This window comes from Musca autumnalis, unplaced genomic scaffold (genome assembly GCF_047663935.1).
Source record: "Musca autumnalis isolate F117 unplaced genomic scaffold, ASM4766393v1 scaffold_4, whole genome shotgun sequence".
In the NCBI taxonomy this organism is placed as follows: Eukaryota; Metazoa; Arthropoda; class Insecta; order Diptera; family Muscidae; genus Musca; species Musca autumnalis.
Genome location: NW_027411977.1, coordinates 191,793,458 through 191,812,840, shown reverse-complemented (window position 1 = coordinate 191,812,840; position 19,383 = coordinate 191,793,458). Strand labels below are relative to the sequence as shown.

General features: G+C 37.6%; 2 protein-coding genes across 2 annotated transcripts; one reads left to right on the top strand and one right to left on the bottom strand.

The window, feature by feature from the left end:
- The first annotated feature begins 6,321 nt into the window (after positions 1–6,321).
- On the top strand, positions 6,322–7,770 carry LOC141403204 (uncharacterized). The gene is made up of 2 exons (XM_073985385.1): positions 6,322–6,571; positions 6,638–7,770. The coding sequence occupies exons 1-2, from the start codon at positions 6,484–6,486 to the stop codon at positions 7,768–7,770; spliced, it is 1,221 nt and encodes a 406-aa protein (XP_073841486.1). The 5' UTR covers positions 6,322–6,483.
- Positions 7,771–17,558: 9,788 nt separating this feature from the next.
- Positions 17,559–18,628, bottom strand: ImpL1 (Ecdysone-inducible gene L1). The gene is made up of 2 exons (XM_073983296.1): positions 18,497–18,628; positions 17,559–18,420 (listed from the first exon to the last, which is right to left on the bottom strand). The coding sequence occupies exons 1-2, from the start codon at positions 18,525–18,527 to the stop codon at positions 17,642–17,644; spliced, it is 810 nt and encodes a 269-aa protein (XP_073839397.1). The 5' UTR covers positions 18,528–18,628; the 3' UTR covers positions 17,559–17,641.
- Between the last annotated feature and the right edge of the window lie 755 nt (positions 18,629–19,383).

Sequence of the window (19,383 nt, the reverse complement as noted above, 5' to 3'; positions counted from 1 at the left end):
ACGTGCAGATGGGAGGCTAGCAGCGGTGATTATTGCAGGCTGTGTGAAGATGCAGAGGAGACGGAGACGATTGATCATTTACTGTGCCAGTGCCCCAGACTGTCGGCCAGGAGATACAGACTCTTCGGCACATACATGATTGAATCGCTCTCCTACCTCTCTTCTTTCGACCCATTAGTCCTGCTTGCATACTGTAGAGGTCTTAAATGGCTATGGGGCAGACAAACTTAACTGCATGTTAGTCTATTTAATAACTAATATACCTCTTTTGTTTTTCTTTCTTTTATCATCCCTAATCCTTCTCCTATACCCCCCCGACCCGTCTCTTCCTCTCCTACCTCTTCCTCCCCCATCCAGCAACAACAAACTGGTATCCAGTCGAGCACACACTCACACGCCATCACATCACAACAATCAAATCCATAGATGCAATATCCATCATCACCACACTTACACAACCAACATCACATATACACCAGCAAAAATCACCACACACATCATCACATCACCACACTTTAACGGTCATCATCACACACAGAAACACATGCAAAACCACCAAACAACAGACTACATCAACAATATCAACAATATCCGATCACAACAAAACAGGATGATCACAATGGACCACAAGGTCTCCGAGTGGAGTGGCTGCCTTCTACAGCAGCTGCGCATCCTAAAACCTAACCTAACCTAACCTACTTAGTTGGCAACACATTTGTCAAATTAAATGCTATAATTTATTAATACCGTAAAATATCACAAACAATTTCAAATGTTGTAGTTTACATTTATTTTATCGTAAACCAATATATATTGGAAAGACAGTGACGGTTGGTATTTTCCATTGCAACAGATGTCGCAGTTGGTGATAATGGTATAAACTTCAAGTAAGCTATAAAATTTTGCTATAAGCTATATAATTTTGTTTTCACATAATAGGTGTCGAACAAAAGATTTTCTTTCGTTAAAATCCAGATAGACAAAAAATTATTACAAACGATGAATTTGTAAAAATTTTGATTTTCAATTTCAAATTAAAACAAAAATTCTTTCAATAACGTTTGGTTTGTTGTACATATGAGTTGCTGTTGAAGACAAAATTAGGGTATTAAATTCAAAAATCGGTCAGAAATAACAAAAATAATTTCTAAGTCTGGAGTTTCCCCCATTGGCTTAACTTCATCACTTTCCTATTTGCAGAGAAAAATTTTTACAAAACGCACTGACAGCTTGCAAAATTTACTGATCGCTACCAATATCATGATTTCATCCCGGCGAAGGGAATTATCAATTGGCTTTTCAGTTTTTGAAATGATGATTTTTTAGTGAAAACCTGAACTCTTTAAGCATCGAGTATTCTCATGTTAATGAGAATGATGCTCACTTTTCGGCTTTCCCAAAAAAACACCAGAACAAAATATTTGCAAGCTGACAGCACGATTCAACTAAGAAATCATCGATTTCTGTTAAGTTGAAATAACATCAACACAGTTACCTGTGAGTATGTCGTTGGAATTTTTATTTACAAAATTCCGTTTTGCGCGAGCCTTCGCTGTTTTTTGTTTGTTTTGTTTTAGTTGAAGATTCAATCATATGATTGTCTAAGTCTGGAGTTTCCCCCATTGGCTTAACTTCATCACTTTCCTATTTGCAGAGAAAATTTTTTTTTTTTTACAAAACGCACTGACAGCTTGCAAAATTTACTGATCGCTACCAATATCATGATTTCATCCCGGCGAAGGGAATTATCAATTGGCTTTTCAGTTTTTGAAATGATGATTTTTTAGTGAAAACCTGAACTCTTTAAGCATCGAGTATTCTCATGTTAATGAGAATGATGCTCACTTTTCGGCTTTCCCAAAAAAACACCAGAACAAAATATTTGCAAGCTGACAGCACGATTCAACTAAGAAATCATCGATTTCTGTTAAGTTGAAATAACATCAACACAGTTACCTGTGAGTATGTCGTTGGAATTTTTATTTACAAAATTCCGTTTTGCGCGAGCCTTCGCTGTTTTTTGTTTGTTTTGTTTTAGTTGAAGATTCAATCATATGATTGTCTAAGTCTGGAGTTTCCCCCATTGGCTTAACTTCATCACTTTCCTATTTGCAGAGAAAATTTTTTTTTTTTACAAAACGCACTGACAGCTTGCAAAATTTACTGATCGCTACCAATATCATGATTTCATCCCGGCGAAGGGAATTATCAATTGGCTTTTCAGTTTTTGAAATGATGATTTTTTAGTGAAAACCTGAACTCTTTAAGCATCGAGTATTCTCATGTTAATGAGAATGATGCTCACTTTTCGGCTTTCCCAAAAAAACACCAGAACAAAATATTTGCAAGCTGACAGCACGATTCAACTAAGAAATCATCGATTTCTGTTAAGTTGAAATAACATCAACACAGTTACCTGTGAGTATGTCGTTGGAATTTTATTTACAAAATTCCGTTTTGCGCGAGCCTTCGCTGTTTTTTGTTTGTTTTGTTTTAGTTGAAGATTCAATCATATGATTGTCTAAGTCTGGAGTTTCCCCCATTGGCTTAACTTCATCACTTTCCTATTTGCAGAGAAAAATTTTTACAAAACGCACTGACAGCTTGCAAAATTTACTGATCGCTACCAATATCATGATTTCATCCCGGCGAAGGGAATTATCAATTGGCTTTTCAGTTTTTGAAATGATGATTTTTTAGTGAAAACCTGAACTCTTTAAGCATCGAGTATTCTCATGTTAATGAGAATGATGCTCACTTTTCGGCTTTCCCAAAAAAACACCAGAACAAAATATTTGCAAGCTGACAGCACGATTCAACTAAGAAATCATCGATTTCTGTTAAGTTGAAATAACATCAACACAGTTACCTGTGAGTATGTCGTTGGAATTTTATTTACAAAATTCCGTTTTGCGCGAGCCTTCGCTGTTTTTTGTTTGTTTTGTTTTAGTTGAAGATTCAATCATATGATTGTCTAAGTCTGGAGTTTCCCCCCATTGGCTTAACTTCATCACTTTCCTATTTGCAGAGAAAAATTTTTACAAAACGCACTGACAGCTTGCAAAATTTACTGATCGCTACCAATATCATGATTTCATCCCGGCGAAGGGAATTATCAATTGGCTTTTCAGTTTTTGAAATGATGATTTTTTAGTGAAAACCTGAACTCTTTAAGCATCGAGTATTCTCATGTTAATGAGAATGATGCTCACTTTTCGGCTTTCCCAAAAAAAACACCAGAACAAAATATTTGCAAGCTGACAGCACGATTCAACTAAGAAATCATCGATTTCTGCAAATATTTTGTTCTGGTGTTTTTTTGGGAAAGCCGAAAAGTGAGCATCATTCTCATTAACATGAGAATACTCGATGCTTAAAGAGTTCAGGTTTTCACTAAAAAATCATCATTTCAAAAACTGAAAAGCCAATTGATAATTCCCTTCGCCGGGATGAAATCATGATATTGGTAGCGATCAGTAAATTTTGCAAGCTGTCAGTGCGTTTTGTAAAAATTTTTCTCTGCAAATAGGAAAGTGATGAAGTTAAGCCAATGGGGGAAACTCCAGACTTAGACAATCATATGATTGAATCTTCAACTAAAACAAAACAAACAAAAAACAGCGAAGGCTCGCGCAAAACGGAATTTTGTAAATAAAATTCCAACGACATACTCACAGGTAACTGTGTTGATGTTATTTCAACTTAACAGAAATCGATGATTTCTTAGTTGAATCGTGCTGTCAGATTGCAAATATTTTGTTCTGGTGTTTTTTTGGGAAAGCCGAAAAGTGAGCATCATTCTCATTAACATGAGAATACTCGATGCTTAAAGAGTTCAGGTTTTCACTAAAAAATCATCATTTCAAAAACTGAAAAGCCAATTGATAATTCCCTTCGCCGGGATGAAATCATGATATTGGTAGCGATCAGTAAATTTTGCAAGCTGTCAGTGCGTTTTGTAAAAATTTTTCTCTGCAAATAGGAAAGTGATGAAGTTAAGCCAATGGGGGAAACTCCAGACTTAGACAATCATATGATTGAATCTTCAACTAAAACAAAACAAACAAAAATAATTTCTATTAAAAATAGTTTTAATGTTGAGATTTTCTTTATAATCGTGTCACTTCCGCTAACGAAGTAGCGGGCACATGCTAGTATACAATATAATTGTTCCACAAACATCCCATATGGGACAAGGGAGACTTCTCTTATATCACAATTATTTTCAAAAATGTAGAAATGTTGGAAACTTGTCACCCACTTTTAGTCTCGTTGTTTTTTGGCAAAATTGATACTGATATTTCCGTAGTAGTTAATGCAAATAGAGATTTCATTTCTTTGGCGACTTATAGTGAAATTTTGTAGGGAACATTTTTGTCTTTGACATCATTCTTCGCAAATAATGGTTTGTGGGAAAATTTTTTATAAACTCAAATGAAGTACGAGTTTAACCTTAAAATGTGTTTTGATTTTTACATATTTCAGGAGTTTAAATGAGAGATAGAGTTTTGATGTATTCTAGGACCTATAGTAAATTTTTATGGGGAAGAAATTTGTAGAATATTTTGATCAGATACGATCACATTTTATAGGAGAAGGGACCATAAATACCTCTTTTAATGATCCGCATGAGGGTTAATAATATGTAAAATGAAATCAGATCAAAGTGATTACAACGAACGGACATTGACAGATTGACTCAGAATTTTACCCTGTAGTGCGATTCCCTAATTCAGTGAAGAGGTATAAAAATTGCCTAACTCTACTAGTCCAGTCAAAATAGACATGCGTATAAGGGGAAAATAGCAAAAATTCCCATAAAGTAAGTGAGGTACACACGATCAGTTTTGACTGTCAGTTTTTCTCAAATAATCGGTTGCTTGCCAGTGGGGCCGTTCATTTTTTTTCAGTCATCAGGCAACCACAAAATATTTTGTGGTTGCTGGGCAGTTTGACGTTTATCGATATTTCCGAAAAATCGACAGTCAAAACTGATCGTGTGTACACCGCTTTAGGTATTTTCATAAGCTTTCAAACGATAATCGGTTCAATAGAACCGGGTCTAACCCGTTTTTAAATCTGGCCTTTCGGGTCAAATAACTGCGAACCGGATCCTGCGCCCAAATTATACATTTCCGTAATCAGCGCAACAAACTCTACCTTTTGACAAGAATTCAATAAAATCGGAGAATTTTCTTTGGGTTCGTTCGTTGAGCTTTCGACTACACATGTGAGTTAAATGGGCCCTTTTTGAATAAAATGACTCTAACATGGAATAACACTACTAAAATATAGGTATAATTTCGCTCTTTGATCGGAAACATATATTTATTGGGCGGACAGACTCGGTTACTCCGCTTTTTTTAGCCCTTTCACCCGAATATGTGCGTATTTCCCTTATAAGTGCATATGTGTTTTTAGAACCGCTATATCTCAATAATGGTTCCTTCTAGAAAAGAAATTATAAAGGACAATCTTGTAGAATATTTTTCTGTCTACAATATTTGCTTCAGTCACTTTTTGATTAGACCCACCGTTTTCAAGAAAAATTCCGAAAACCCAAAAAATCCCTAAATTTTGACTTTTGACCCAGAATAACTGTTTTTGCACACATTGGGTTGATGGGGGACTTTTAGGGCATTGCTTTTAATTTCGAAACCTAGCTCTCCATCAAAATTCAGCTTTGTGGGAATTTTTGCTATTTCAATGACTATTTTGACTATACTGTTCACTGATTGGACTGCTGAAATATGATTCCGGCTACCAACTATCCACAGCTGCGTGCACCTTAATATGGTATGTTTTCATGAGTGATCATGAGTGTTTATTACAAATTAAACATTTGACATTCCCCTCATCGAACTTTTGAACTGTAAGAGATATACCGTTTCCTTTAACTACAAGATAATAAATCAATCATGTTGTCTCTTCATTTTAATATTATTGGGAAACTGTTGATCATGCCCAGTGTATGCCTATATGAATTCTATGTAAATGAGCTTTTCTCAAAATTACAGAGCCACTGTCATCTAGACACACACAAATATAATGTCGACAAATATAATTTACGAGAATACTTTTGATTGGATATTTTAATTACACCTTTCAGACATGCATCTGTTGTACACATACAATGATCGTCTAGTGTAGACCTATTAAGTTACAAATTGGGATAAGTGAAAGTATTTTATTGTGTTTTTTGTTTTCAATTCAAATGCTATTAAAACGAAAAGCAGAGGATACCGTCCGTATGTGGATGGAGATCAAATTAAAAGAAGCAAGTCATTAAAATAAAATTAAAATGATGCTATTCCAGGGTGTTCTAACGACATTAACACTATTCCCCAAAATCTAACTGGAAAAGAAGTGGCTGCACGCACACACACACCTTAAGATGATGATGACGCTTAAGAATATTGAGAGTAGAGCAGGAATTTTGTTTTATTTCATATCTGTTGGAAAACTTGTATAAAATGGAATGCAATGATGGTTGCAATAAGCAGTCAAGCGATTACAATGAAGACAAGAACGACAACAACCAGTTTGTGGCTCGTATGTGCTCTGGCACTGGGTAAGATTTTGTGACAAAGAAAGGAGAAAGACAAATTTTAAAATCGATTTTTTTCTTAATTTTTAGTTTTGGCCCTTTTGGCTCAAGATATCCAAGGAGCCACAATTAAGTCCCAGCAAGGAAAGCCCAAAAATGCAACCACTTCAAGCAAGGATGGTCATACAACCCAAGCCACTTCAAAGCCCAAGCACAGTGGTAGTTCTAAAACAAAAACGCCCACGACTGCTGCAACAACAGTGAAGCCCAAACAACAGGATCCAACCACCAGTAAACCAGCTACCGACTTGGATGTTGATGGACGCAATTCCTATATTAACAATCAATTTATTGCCGATTCTGAACCCATTCAGGACGCCAATCAACCTTTGTACGAAATTTTACAAAAACAAATGGAAAAGGTTCTCTCGAATACAGGCTTCCCTGCTGAACTGTATGCCGATAGCCCTCAAAGCAAAGAACTACCAGATGATGGCCAACATATTCCCGGAAAACCAATGTTCTCCTATAACATGAATCACTTCAATGACTATGACGAGGATGGGGAAAATGAAAATGAGGATGATACATTGGATCAGGAAGAACAACAACCAGAAAACTGCGAAGATACTGAGGAGAATTTAAATGATAGAGATGAAAGTGTTCCTCAGTATCCCAATCTACAAAATAACTATAAACCCTCATCGTCCAGTAGCAATAAACCCAGCAAAGGGTCATATGATTCTTCCAACTATCCCTCCCAGCCATCTTTATCATCTGGTTACCAACAAACAAATAAACCATCATCATCTTCTTCTTCTAACAACTATCCCCGTCCACCACAATCTTCATATGGACAAAATACCAATCAGCAACAAAGTCATAAACCCGAAAAGCCCTCGAAACCCGTACAACACAAGCCCACCCAACACAAACCCTCCAAGTCACCCAGTACAACGCCAAAACCCAAACCAACTCAACCACCTACTGAAGCACCACATCCCTCTTCACCATTTTCAACTTCGTCGTCGGACAATAAACCAAAGCGTCATCTAACTTTCCGCACTGTGTCTTCGTCCACCCAATATGTCTCGACACCTTTGGCTGATCTAATGTTGAAATTCTCAATTGGCATGGCGAGACCTGCAAAAAACCTAGGCGAAGCTAATCAGGATAATCATGTTTATGATAAAAATGACATTGAAATGCATCATTTCAAATGAAGAAAGTGTTCAAAATTGGAAAATAAAAAATGTTTGAATTGATTGATAAAATTGATTGTTTCTTTTTTAAATAGGAAAAGACCTAAGCGGCTGGCTTTCTTCCTAAAGTTATTTCTGGTATGAGGCTACAAGGCAAAGGGCAACCTAGCAGAAATGTTGCTAAGCAGATATTTATTCATTACCAGAAATGACTTATGCAAGAACGCCCAGCTCCGAAAGTGCCGCATAAGATCAATGTTAGGTACGCAGGTTCTGTGAATAGGAGGAAGAACGCGAAACGATCAAGCACTTTCTCTGTCTGTCGTTGTTGTTGTTGTAACAGTTTTATTTTTTATGTTTTATTTTATTATGTTTATATGTTCGTTCTTCTATTTAATCTGGCTCTGGGTCTATCTCCAGTTCCAGGAAAGTGGGATGGCTCTCACGGTAACACCCAAGCAAGTACTGCAACGAAAGCATCTTATTGTGTTGCTTAGATGGTCCACTGAAGACTTGAGGAGGTTGCTGTTCTCAGGGCGGCGTTCTGACAAATTTGAATCTTATCCCACTGCGTGTCACATAAATTCGGGGACCAAACTGGCGCCGCATAGCTTACCACAGACCGACCTATCGCGTTATACATATGTGGTCAACAAGGTATCTTTACATGCACCCCAAGTGCTGCCGGCTAGGGACTTGAGGACCTTGTTCCTACTTTTTAGTTTGTCGCAGATAGCTGTGGCGTGCGCCTACGACGTGAAAGTAGTGTCGAATGTGACCCCTAAAATCTTGGGGCATTTTGTGATCGGAATTCTGCTACCGTCTAACACGACATTCAATTCTCTTCCAAACTGCGCTGTCCATGTGGTGAACAGAGTGGCTGTTGATTTTGTGGCAGAAATCTGCATATTCCTCGAATGGAAAAAGGTGATAAGATCGGTTAAATAGTTGTTCAGTCTCTTACAGATGTCATCAGGATAGGTACCTGACGCCAGGATCGTGCAATCATCCGCATACGTTACGATCTCGATGCCGTCTGGAGAGGTAAAGGTTAAACAGTTCCGGAGATATCACCCCACCTTGGAGAACTCCCCGTTTCACTCTACTGGGTTTGGGTTTCTTGTTCCTGAATTCCACGTACGACTGGCGTCCACACATATAATTGACTATCCAAAGTTTCAAGCTTGGCCGGAGGATTGTCCGCTCAATGTCCTCAAACAGCGTGGAGTGCCTGACTGTATCAAAGGGTTTTTATAAGTCAAGCGCCACCATCACTGTTCTATCGCACGGCCGTCTCTGGTTGAGTCCTTGACAAATATGTGTGCTAATGGCGTGCAGCACAGTTGTCGTGCTGTGCTGCTTACGGAATCCATGCTAATCGGCAAATTGATAGCTATTTTTGATACTGGGAAGGACTAAAGGCCTGCGTACATAAGCTGCTCTGCCTGATTGCCTTGCTTTTCTGCTTCAATAAAAAATAAAAGAACAAAGAAGGCCGACCCAATTTCCAACTGATGGCAACCCAGTTCAAAATTTCTTCTTTATTCTATTATTTTCATTACGTCAGAAATGAAGCAGGCAATCAGGCAATCAGGCAAAGCAGCTTATGTACGCAGGCCTTAAGGACTCTGGGGTCATTGGGGTTGATTCGATGAAGCTCATCACGCTCATTTGCTAATCCCGTCGCCTCAGCTGGGAAGTTTGGTCTTACTTCGGGTATTCGACCAGCAGGGATATGGCGAGCGGCTGCATCAGTGATGATATCTCGGAACGTTCTTTTCGCTACCCGAAAATCATAAGGATTGGGCAGTTCTCTGAAGCGGTGATTGGTGAACTCTCTGAAACCCGGCCAATCAGCTTTCTTATGATGGACGAATGTGCGGCGTTCAGAGGTAATGAAATCGGGTGGTCTGCTAATGGATACAATTATGGGGAGATGGTCTGATCCAAGGGAAATGACGGGTTGATGTCAATCTGCTCAGCCAGCGCTGTACCTCTCTGGTCGTTTCCGAGGGCCGAATGCCACATCTCATGATGCGCATTAAAGTCCCCCAGGACCAGACGATTATGAACTTCCAAAAGCGGGCTAATGTTAGGCACGTAATCAGAGATACAGCTATATATTTCTCGGCGGGATGTATACGTTCAGCAACTCTATATCGGCAGTTCCACACCTGACTGCTACCCCCATACATTCCATGTACGGGTCATTAGTGACAGACTCAAGCGATATAGGTCTGTATTGGACAGACTGGTGCAATAGGAAAGCTAATCCTCCACTTCCACTTCTGGTGCGATCCTTCCTTAGCACGTTGCAACCATCGCAACGTTGTAAGCTACAGTTGTTGTTGAGCTTGGTTTCTTGCACCGCAGCGACATTGATATTCCTCCGACTCATGAAAGTATTTCCTCGATCATACCTCGGAGTCCATTGCAATTAAATTGCAAAAAGGATGCATTTTCCGGCATTGGGACGATAACGGCTGGAGTTAAAGGCTGCACGTGCGGTTGTTGTCGAAAGGACTGCGGGGGAGTCTCATAATCAGACGACGAGGGAGTTTCGTAATCCGATGACGACTCACTGGGGACTGTATTCATACAGCATGCAGCAACATAGTCCCTGTCGTAGTCCCTCACGTGGACAAGTCCAGAGCAACCCCTTAGATGCACCCACTCCTGACATCTATTGCATCTCACCGAAGGCTGGATGTGGGTGAAGATGCAGATGTGACCTAATTGTATGAACAAAAGGCTATGAGATTGAATATATTTCTTATTTCACTTCCACAGAACTTTAGGGCCTGTTAAAATACTGCAGGATCCTTAAATGGCAATGGGCGTGTCTATTTAGGTCATATTTCACGACGAATAGTATATTCACCATCCTTCATTGTGCCTTGATCTCTACTATCTTCATTTTCCTCCATTTTCCTTAACTTATCTCTTTTCACGACTCCGACCCCAACTCTGGAGTCGACTACTCATAATGTATATTTACTAACCAGTTAGGTTTAACTCACTCTATCCATTGGGAATCCGGAATACAAAGTAACAAAATGTAAAGTAAGCAATATAACTAAAATAGGACTAGAACAACTCCGGACTCCGACCCCAACTCCGGAGTCGACTACTCAAAATGTATATTTACTAACCAGTTAGGTTTAACTCACTCTATCCATTGGGAATCCGGAATACAAAGTAACAAAAAGTAAAGTAAGCAATATAACTAAAATAGGACTAGAACAATTACGAGTATATTTCCAAGTTGTCGAATTCGACCTACCCAATGAGACCCGAAATACCAAATTACCGTAATTTCTGTCCAATAACACTGTTTGTAAGTTGTTGAGACATGGAAAATTAATCATTAGGGTTATGTCATTTTTACAACCTCATATCCTTGTATCATATTTGGATGAGCTTTTACCTAAGATTAGATAAAAACTTAATTATAAGGTGATTCGGTAAAAAAGCTCACACACAAAAAGCTTTTACAGTTTTTATATACCTATGATCTTTTTTGAAAATTTGTTGGAGTCATTTTAAGCACATATATAACTCAAAATAAGCTTTAAAGCCACACGACATAACCAAAATGACATAAGCTTTAGTTTCCCACCAATTTTATCGCCGTATCATATGTATGTATGCATGTGTATATCTTTTTATATCATATCTAACCTTATCAATTGAAAGTTGTTTGTGCCTGACCTTTTTTAATATTTAATGGTCTGTTCCAGTACTGCAGCTTTATTCTGCTGCGCAGATTGTTTTAAGAAACCATGAGCGTATCATTCTACCCTTTTTCCCCTCTGGAAGGGGTTCAGTGTATGAATTGTTTTATGCTGTTAGCACAAAATGTCATCACAAAAGTACCGATTATCTTTTGATGCAAAAATAGGCATAGGAAAATAAAACCATCTTAAAAACAACATAAAAACCACCCAATTTTGCCGCTTAAATAGACCAACATTTTTGTCTGAACAATTTTAATATATGTAGATTTTATAGCGTTCTTCCTGGAAGACACGTACCGCCCACGTAAGTCATATTTAGAAGAAGAATTCTTGACCTTTCCAATGATGCCAATTATGTTAATGTACATACGTGCTCAGATAACATATTTATACCCTAATATATCCATAGAATCTTTTATTGTTCTGAAGTTTCTGAACTAAAGATCTACTTTAATAACACGTTTTGTAAGAAATAATTTCAAATTTTTTGGTTCAATACTCCTTTTTAGAGAGACTGCCAGTGAAATCTGGATTACTTTTTAATGTAATTTTATTCCATTTTCAAATAAGAAAGGAACGCAGAATTTCAAAAGAAATATAGTCCATATTTGATGTGCTATATTCAATATTTATCGAGGATTTACACATAGCTTTAATCCAAAAAGTTACTAGTTCAGTATTGTGCGAATGGAAGTTCATGAAATGAAAACCATGCAGAGTTTATTCAAATGAATACGAGGGATGCACAAAAACTTTCTGACCGCGTGTTTCAAGGCGCCATTTGAATTTTCTTGGGCATTTTTCTTGTTTAGCCCAAACGTACTCAGGATAGTTTGTCATACGACTATGTGTTGTTTATAGTGACTTGTAAAAAAATCACTTTTCAAATAAATGGTATTTACTTGTGAACATTTTCGACCGATTATTTTGCGGGGAATTCAATCGTGGGCGACACTGGCCAAAAACCGAAGTACGTGCGGATCGCACAAAATCGGCCGTTGTGCAAGAAAAAATTAAGTCTGTTATATACCGTGTGATTGAGACATCCTTGGGCATTTCTTCCACCAACTAACATTTGATATTGCATGAACACCTGACCGCAAAAATTGATTTTTCTCGTTAGATCCAGCAAAATTTGAGAATCGCTCAAAAAAAACGTTCTTGTGGATTGATGCAAAGAAGTTGTGAATAAGAACGGTGCTTCAAACGACGTTTATAAGATGACCACAGATGATGAATCATGAATCTATGTTTAGATCTTCGAAAGAGAGCCAAATCCAACGAAAGTTGTTTATGTAAGAAGTACTTCGAAGCAAGTACTCGCCTGTTCCTTCGGCAAAACTGACAGTGTGGCGACTATACGGCTTGAGAAATGCAGGACGGTGGTACACGTCAATTTATTTTCCTGAAGTCTCCTGAGAAATTCAAAAAACGAACAAGAGAAGACGAATCATTCTGCACAATGGCAATGCGAGCTCACACACATCGATTTAAACAAGCGCCTGTTTGACCGGAACAAACGTGGAATTAATGGGTCCTCCGTCATACAGCCCTGATTTCATTTGATTCCAGCATATCAAGATAAAAAGGCGTGGGTCAACGATTTTTGTAGCCAGAAGTTGCTGTAGAAGCGTTCAAAACCATGTTTTGGGGCTGTCACAAACGGAGTGGAAAAAGTGATTCAACAATTGGTTTGAGCGCATGAAAAAGTGTATAAATCATGCTGGAGACTACTTAAGAAAACAATAAAACTATTTTGGATGGTAAATACTCGCGTTTTTATTGCTAGACCAGATAGTTATCGTGCAGCTCTCTTATTATAGAAGTTATTTATAGAGAGAAAAATACTGAGTTAGTAAATACTGAGTTAGCAAATACCATGCAGATGGTAATAAAGGACCAAACCTTTATAATCTCCAACACATTGAACCTCTTTTTAACCCCTTTGTGACATATTCGCGAATGGAGTTATATAGGGATTGCATTGAGATTCTGCAAACCAAAAGGAATCCCAAAAACTATTTTGTAGTCGATGTTCTTAAAAAATAGAGTAAGAAATACTCAAAATCTTGCGACAGCGAAAACAATGACAATTATCTGTGGGAGTTAGACCGAATTTGGTTTAAAAATGTTGGGATATATGAATCAGACTGAGAACACACATGGTTAAAAATTTCAAAATACCGAAAAAGGCCGAACTTTTTGTGTGGGGACTATACCGTGGTCCTATATTGTTCATTTTGTACTATTCATCCATTTTCATTTCATTTATTGAATTTACATATGTACATATATACTTTTTGTCAAAATTTATACAAAATCAACTAACTACACCTTAAAGTAGCTTTACGTAACGCTACACAACATTTTAAAGTTTTATGAATTTTGAACAAAATAGCTTATATATTAAAAACTGCTTAACCGATTTTCCTGAAAATTTCAGATAATCTTCTGGGAGGACCCGTTGTGAAAATAAGATACAGTTGAACCTCGATTATCCGTGAATCGATTATCCGGGAACCTTCATTATCCGTGATAGAAAAGAAATGTTGGACTTTTTCCATTTCCTCTGTTTTTCGTTATAAACTTCTTTATCCGGGAGTTGGAAAGTGTGCTTTTCCAATTACTTTGATTAAGCAAACAAAAGGTAAACAAACGAAAACTGGAAATGTTCCCGTATTACACAATTTGCGTATTTATGGTGTCACAAAAACCATGGGACAAAGACAATTCAGATGAATCTGATGATGATGATATTATGTATCCTTTTAAAATTTGGTGGATTACCGTAACACATTTAATAAAAATTGCATATTTTCATATTATTGGACAATACTATGCCATTTTTACTTAAAAATATGTTCAAAAACTGCATAAAAGCGTTGCCTCCATTATCCGGGAAAATCGATTATCCGTAATGCCTCCGGTCCCGACCATCACGGATAATCGAGGTTCGACTGTATATATTTTGTTGAATTTCGGGGTGGACGGGTACCTTCTCCATGCTCTACTTTTTTAAGAACTCTATTTTAACAAAACTGATGAACGTATCGATGAGAAAATTTACTTGTGAGAAAATGGTTGTTGTGTCTCCGACCCTAGGTACTGGTTTGGGGCCCAAAGACCCGATTTTGTATGTTCCGTATAGACTCAAAAACGGCTGAACCGATTTTCTTGAAAATTTCAGAGAATGTACAGGAAACACCCGCGCTGAAAATAGGCTATACATTTTGTTGAATTTCGGAGGGGCGGGGTACCCCTATGTCTGATTTTTTAAAAACGCTACTTTAGCAAAACTGAAACGAACGATAGAATTAATTCTTCCGAACTACCACCCTCCGAACCACCCCGCTCCGAAGCACCCCGCTCCTAACCAAGCTGCTGCGGACTTTCACCCTCCGAACCATCCAGCTCCGAACCACCCCGCTGACCAACCACCCTCCTAACCACCCTGATCCGAACTTCCACTCTCCGAACCACCCGCTCCGAACTTCCACCCTCCGATCCACCCCGCTCCGAACTTCCACCTTCCGAACCACTCTGCTCCGAACTTCCACCGAACCAGTTCCGAACCACCTTGCCTCGAACCACCCTGCTCCGAACCCATTCCGAACTTCCCCCCTACAAACTTCCATCATACAAATCGATCTGTGCTGCAACCAGGCTATATATTTTGTTGAATTTCGGAGGGGACGGAGTACCTCCCCAATGCCCTATTTTTTAAAAACGATCACATATTGGTGAGGCAATTGTCGTTGTGTATCCGACACTAGGTACTTATTTTTTGGCCTTAAGACCGACCCCAATTTTTTTAATATTTTATATCTCTGAAACTTCTGAGCTGCATATATATATACCCTGGTGAAAATAAGTTATCTATTTTGTGGAATTTCGGCGGAGCGGGGTTTGAAAATTAATTCGAAAGGCAATGGTGGTTGTGTCTCCAACCCGAGGCACTTATTTGTGGTCTTCGATGTAAAAGGATGGTCCTTGGTGGAAAAAATGCTATGTATTTTGTTAAATTTCGGAGGTGCGGGCTATACCCTGCATAAATGCATGCCTGAAGTCATCAGCTTTTGGCAATATGTTAAAATTGCAAATTGAACCAAAAAATTTGAAGATTTTTTATTTATAGTCACTGGCAGATCCCGACTAATTAGCGATGCAAGAAAAATATAATTGATGACTTAAGTAAAGGTAACACAAAACTGGTTCAAGGGGCAGCAACGCGGACCTGGTCGGCTAGTTTTGTATATTTTAAATTATGTCGATGTTTTACAATCTATTGAACCAAAACCAACTTAAAATATCACCTCACATATTGTTGTAGGGTAGAAAAATATGCAAGAAAATCTTCCAATTTGCCCAATTTTCGAAATGTTTTGAGTATTCCAATTTGAGTAACAGACCTCATAGATATTCGGGACAATCATGAATAAAAATTCCGTACGGAATTTGTTCCCTTTCCCCAACACGGTGCTCCTGAAGCAACTTTAAATGGAAGGTGCTTACACCTGGGAAGTTTTTGCGGATTCTGAAACTACAATATTCATAGATGAGAAAAATCAAAAAACAAAAAAAATAAAAAATCTCCGGAGCGCGATTCAAGTTGACATTTTTAGGTTTTCACTATTTTGTTTGGAAACCGCAAGACATATCTAAAGCTAGGGTCACACTAGGCAAATATATGCTCCAGCGACATGGAGTGTGTGTTTACTGAGAGCAAGTGAGCATAAATTTCAATGCATTATTTACGCTCATTTGCTCTCAGTAAGCGCACACTGCCGGTCGCTAGAGCAAATATTTGCCTAATGTGACCCAAGCTTAAGTGGGATTAGAAAAAATGTTGTAGAAGGGAAAATTCTCTACATTGTCGTAGGTTTCACCATTTTTAAGATATAGAAGTCCCAATTGGGACAAAGCACTGACTGTATCGCCTCCTTATAGAACGATGTTTTGACTGTAATTTCCTAACTTTAACTTATATATCTCAAAATGGTACAACCTAGGAAAAAATTACGGAAGCCATTCTTGTAGAGAATTTTCGTAGTTACAAAATTTTCTCTAGTGCCATTTCGAGAAGACTTACCGTTTTCAAGAAAAATCGCGAAAACCTAACAAAAAAACCTTAAAGTGTGATCTGAACTTCTATATCTCAAAAATGGTACAAACTAGGAAAAAATTACGAAAGTCAATCTTTTAGAGAATTTTCACAGCTACTACATTTTCCTTAGCCCCATTTCGATAGGAGTTCCGGTTTCCAAGCAAAATCGTGAAAACCTAAAAAAAACCCTAAAATGTGAACTTTGACCGCGATTTATTTAAATTTTTATTTTTCTTTATTTTTGGATTTTTCCAACCTATGAACATTGCTGTTTCAAAATCCGAAAAAACTTCCCATGTGTAAGCGGTTTTCACTTAAAGTTAGTTAAGGCGTACCATGTATGACTTGTTTTATAAGGTAACGATACAGTCAAAATGCATTGTCCCAATTTGAACTTTTATATCTCAATAACGGTATAACCTACGAAATTATCATAGAGGCCAGTCTTGTAGAGAATTTTCATAGCTACATTATTTGTTTAGTCCCATTTCGATAGGACTTGCGATTTACAAGCGAAATCGTAAAACCTAAACAACCCCTAAAAATGACAACTTGAATCGCGATTTATTTCAAAAGTGCCCGGCGATTTTTTTCTTATTTTGATTTTTTCTCATCTATGAACATTGTGGTTTCAGAATCCGCAAAAACTTCCCAGGTGTAAGCACATTCCATTTAAAGTTGCTTCAAGAGCACCGTGCCAATTTTACAACTTTTTGTTTCCACATTTATGTACAAAAAGGGAATATTTTGTAGATTCGGCGAGAATATTCCATAGTTAACTGATTATAGTAGTTTTCACCCGTTTGAAATGTCGATTTTAAAAGAATTTGACTCTTTAAAATTTTTTTCCGTGCGGAAAATTCCGAGGGAAATATTCATGATTGCCCCGATTGAGTATTCCTTCGTTCATACCTTCTTTAGTCAATCATTTAAATTTGTTTTACGGTTACTAAGAAAACACAATAGCATTTTGTTTCATATTTTTTTTTCGACCGAATAAATACTTTATTATAAATACGAATATCACTGCAACAACGTCATTAATCGAAATTTACAATTTCCTAACAACGGCTTTTGGTTTTTTGATTTCTTCATAACGATCCTTAGATTCTTGCTGTTTTTCTTCTGCTTCACTTTGATGGATTTCTTTAATTAAAACTTTTTGTTCGGTAACACTTTCTACGGCAGGTTGGACAGGTATTGTTGTTGCCTCAACTTGTTTTTGGTCATCCAAATCAACCAAGGGCTTGTTTTCCATTTGGGCTACAACTTTCTCTTTAAAGTAGGGATTGGCACGGAATTTCATTTCTGCATATTTCACCTCTTCGGGGTATTGAGTTTTACATTCTTCATAAGCGAAATCAGACCAATAACCATGACTTCTGCACTTGGCCACATTGAGTTTACATTTGTTGTAAAATACAGCAACTTCAGTGGAAGTTTTACCACAAATCGGTTCATAGGGTCCGGTGCAGTCATCGTCGCAAAGGAAACCCTCATTGAGGGAATTTGAATTGGAATTAATGGCCATTGAATTGAGTTTCACGCATTCTGCAGTGTCAGCACAGGGGAACCAGGCAATGGGCACCGCCAAAAATGGTGGACTCATTTTGGTGGCATTCTGATTGCCGCTTATAGGCAGGAAGGTACGTTTGACATAGTAACCATGTTCCTCAGTGGCTACCATGGAATTTTGTGCGTGGGCTCCCAAATCCGTGGAGGAAGACCATTTAGTTTTGGTCTTAGTTTTGGTGGGGAATGATTCGGAGTTGCTCTTACGTTTCTTGTGTTTGCCAGCCTCGGCGAAGGATGTCACCAGGAGTAGGGAAACTGAAAGATAAACATAGAAAATAAATTGTTGTTTATTTGAAATGAAAATATCAACGAATTGTGATCTTAGACCTACCTAATACTATGGACAATTGTAGGGTCCTCATGTTTGTTCTTTCTCAGAAATTTAATTTCCAATGAAATTGTTTATTGTTAATAATTTGAAAACAAATCTCAACACAAGCTTCTTGCTATAACGGCGTCTTTATTACAACTGAATTCATTTAAGTCATATTCTCTTGGTTTTCTTCCATAACAAACCAAGCCAAGAACAAAATGAAAGTTTTTCTTTGCCGCCCATTGAGGTTGTTATTTTTTGGGATCGTGCCATTGTGGAACGTACATACGACTGACTTGCTGGACAGGTTGTGATTGTTTTTACAACAACTTTCTTGTGGCAGCAGCAGCACCAACATGTTGGCTTCGATAAAGTTTCTTTGCTAGTTCTTATTGATTTCTTTCTCCACCTTTAGTAACACCTTCCCCTCTGACTTTAGTATTACCTTCCCCCCACCCCACTTTGTATACTAAAGAACATGATGGGATTTTGTACATTCGCCCATTTATTTTTGTTGTTGTTATTTTGTATGGCTTTCTTTTAAAGTTGTTACCCGTTTTTTCTTCTTTTTTTTGAATAATGTTCATTCATTGTTGATTGAAACAAGTTTTTGCCCACATTCGCCTCTTTCCAGTGATGGGTTAAAACCCATATAATATAGGTGCTAATCAAACAAATAATAAGGTATTAATTTATTTGTATTGTTGTTATTGTTGTGGAAAGTGCAGACCTATAAAAGAAGAAAGTGATGAGTAATTGCTACTCCGATCATGTTGATGCGAATGAAGAGGTTTTGTTCAGAAAGTACATGCTCTAAACTAATTTTTATATATCTGTGACTAATAATGTTAAATAACTCGTTTGAAAAATTTTAAGATGATAATAAACATTAGGGAGATGATTTT

Coding starts and splice junctions, on each gene's coding strand:
- LOC141403204 (XM_073985385.1), top strand. CDS start 6,484: ATGATGGTTGCAATAAGCAGTCAAGCGATTACAATGAAGACAAGAACG. Junction 6,572..6,637: donor CGTATGTGCTCTGGCACTGG/GTAAGATTTTGT, acceptor CTTAATTTTTAG/TTTTGGCCCTTTTGGCTCAA.
- ImpL1 (XM_073983296.1), bottom strand. CDS start 18,527: ATGAGGACCCTACAATTGTCCATAGTATTAG. Junction 18,421..18,496: donor ACAATTGTCCATAGTATTAG/GTAGGTCTAAGA, acceptor TTTATCTTTCAG/TTTCCCTACTCCTGGTGACA.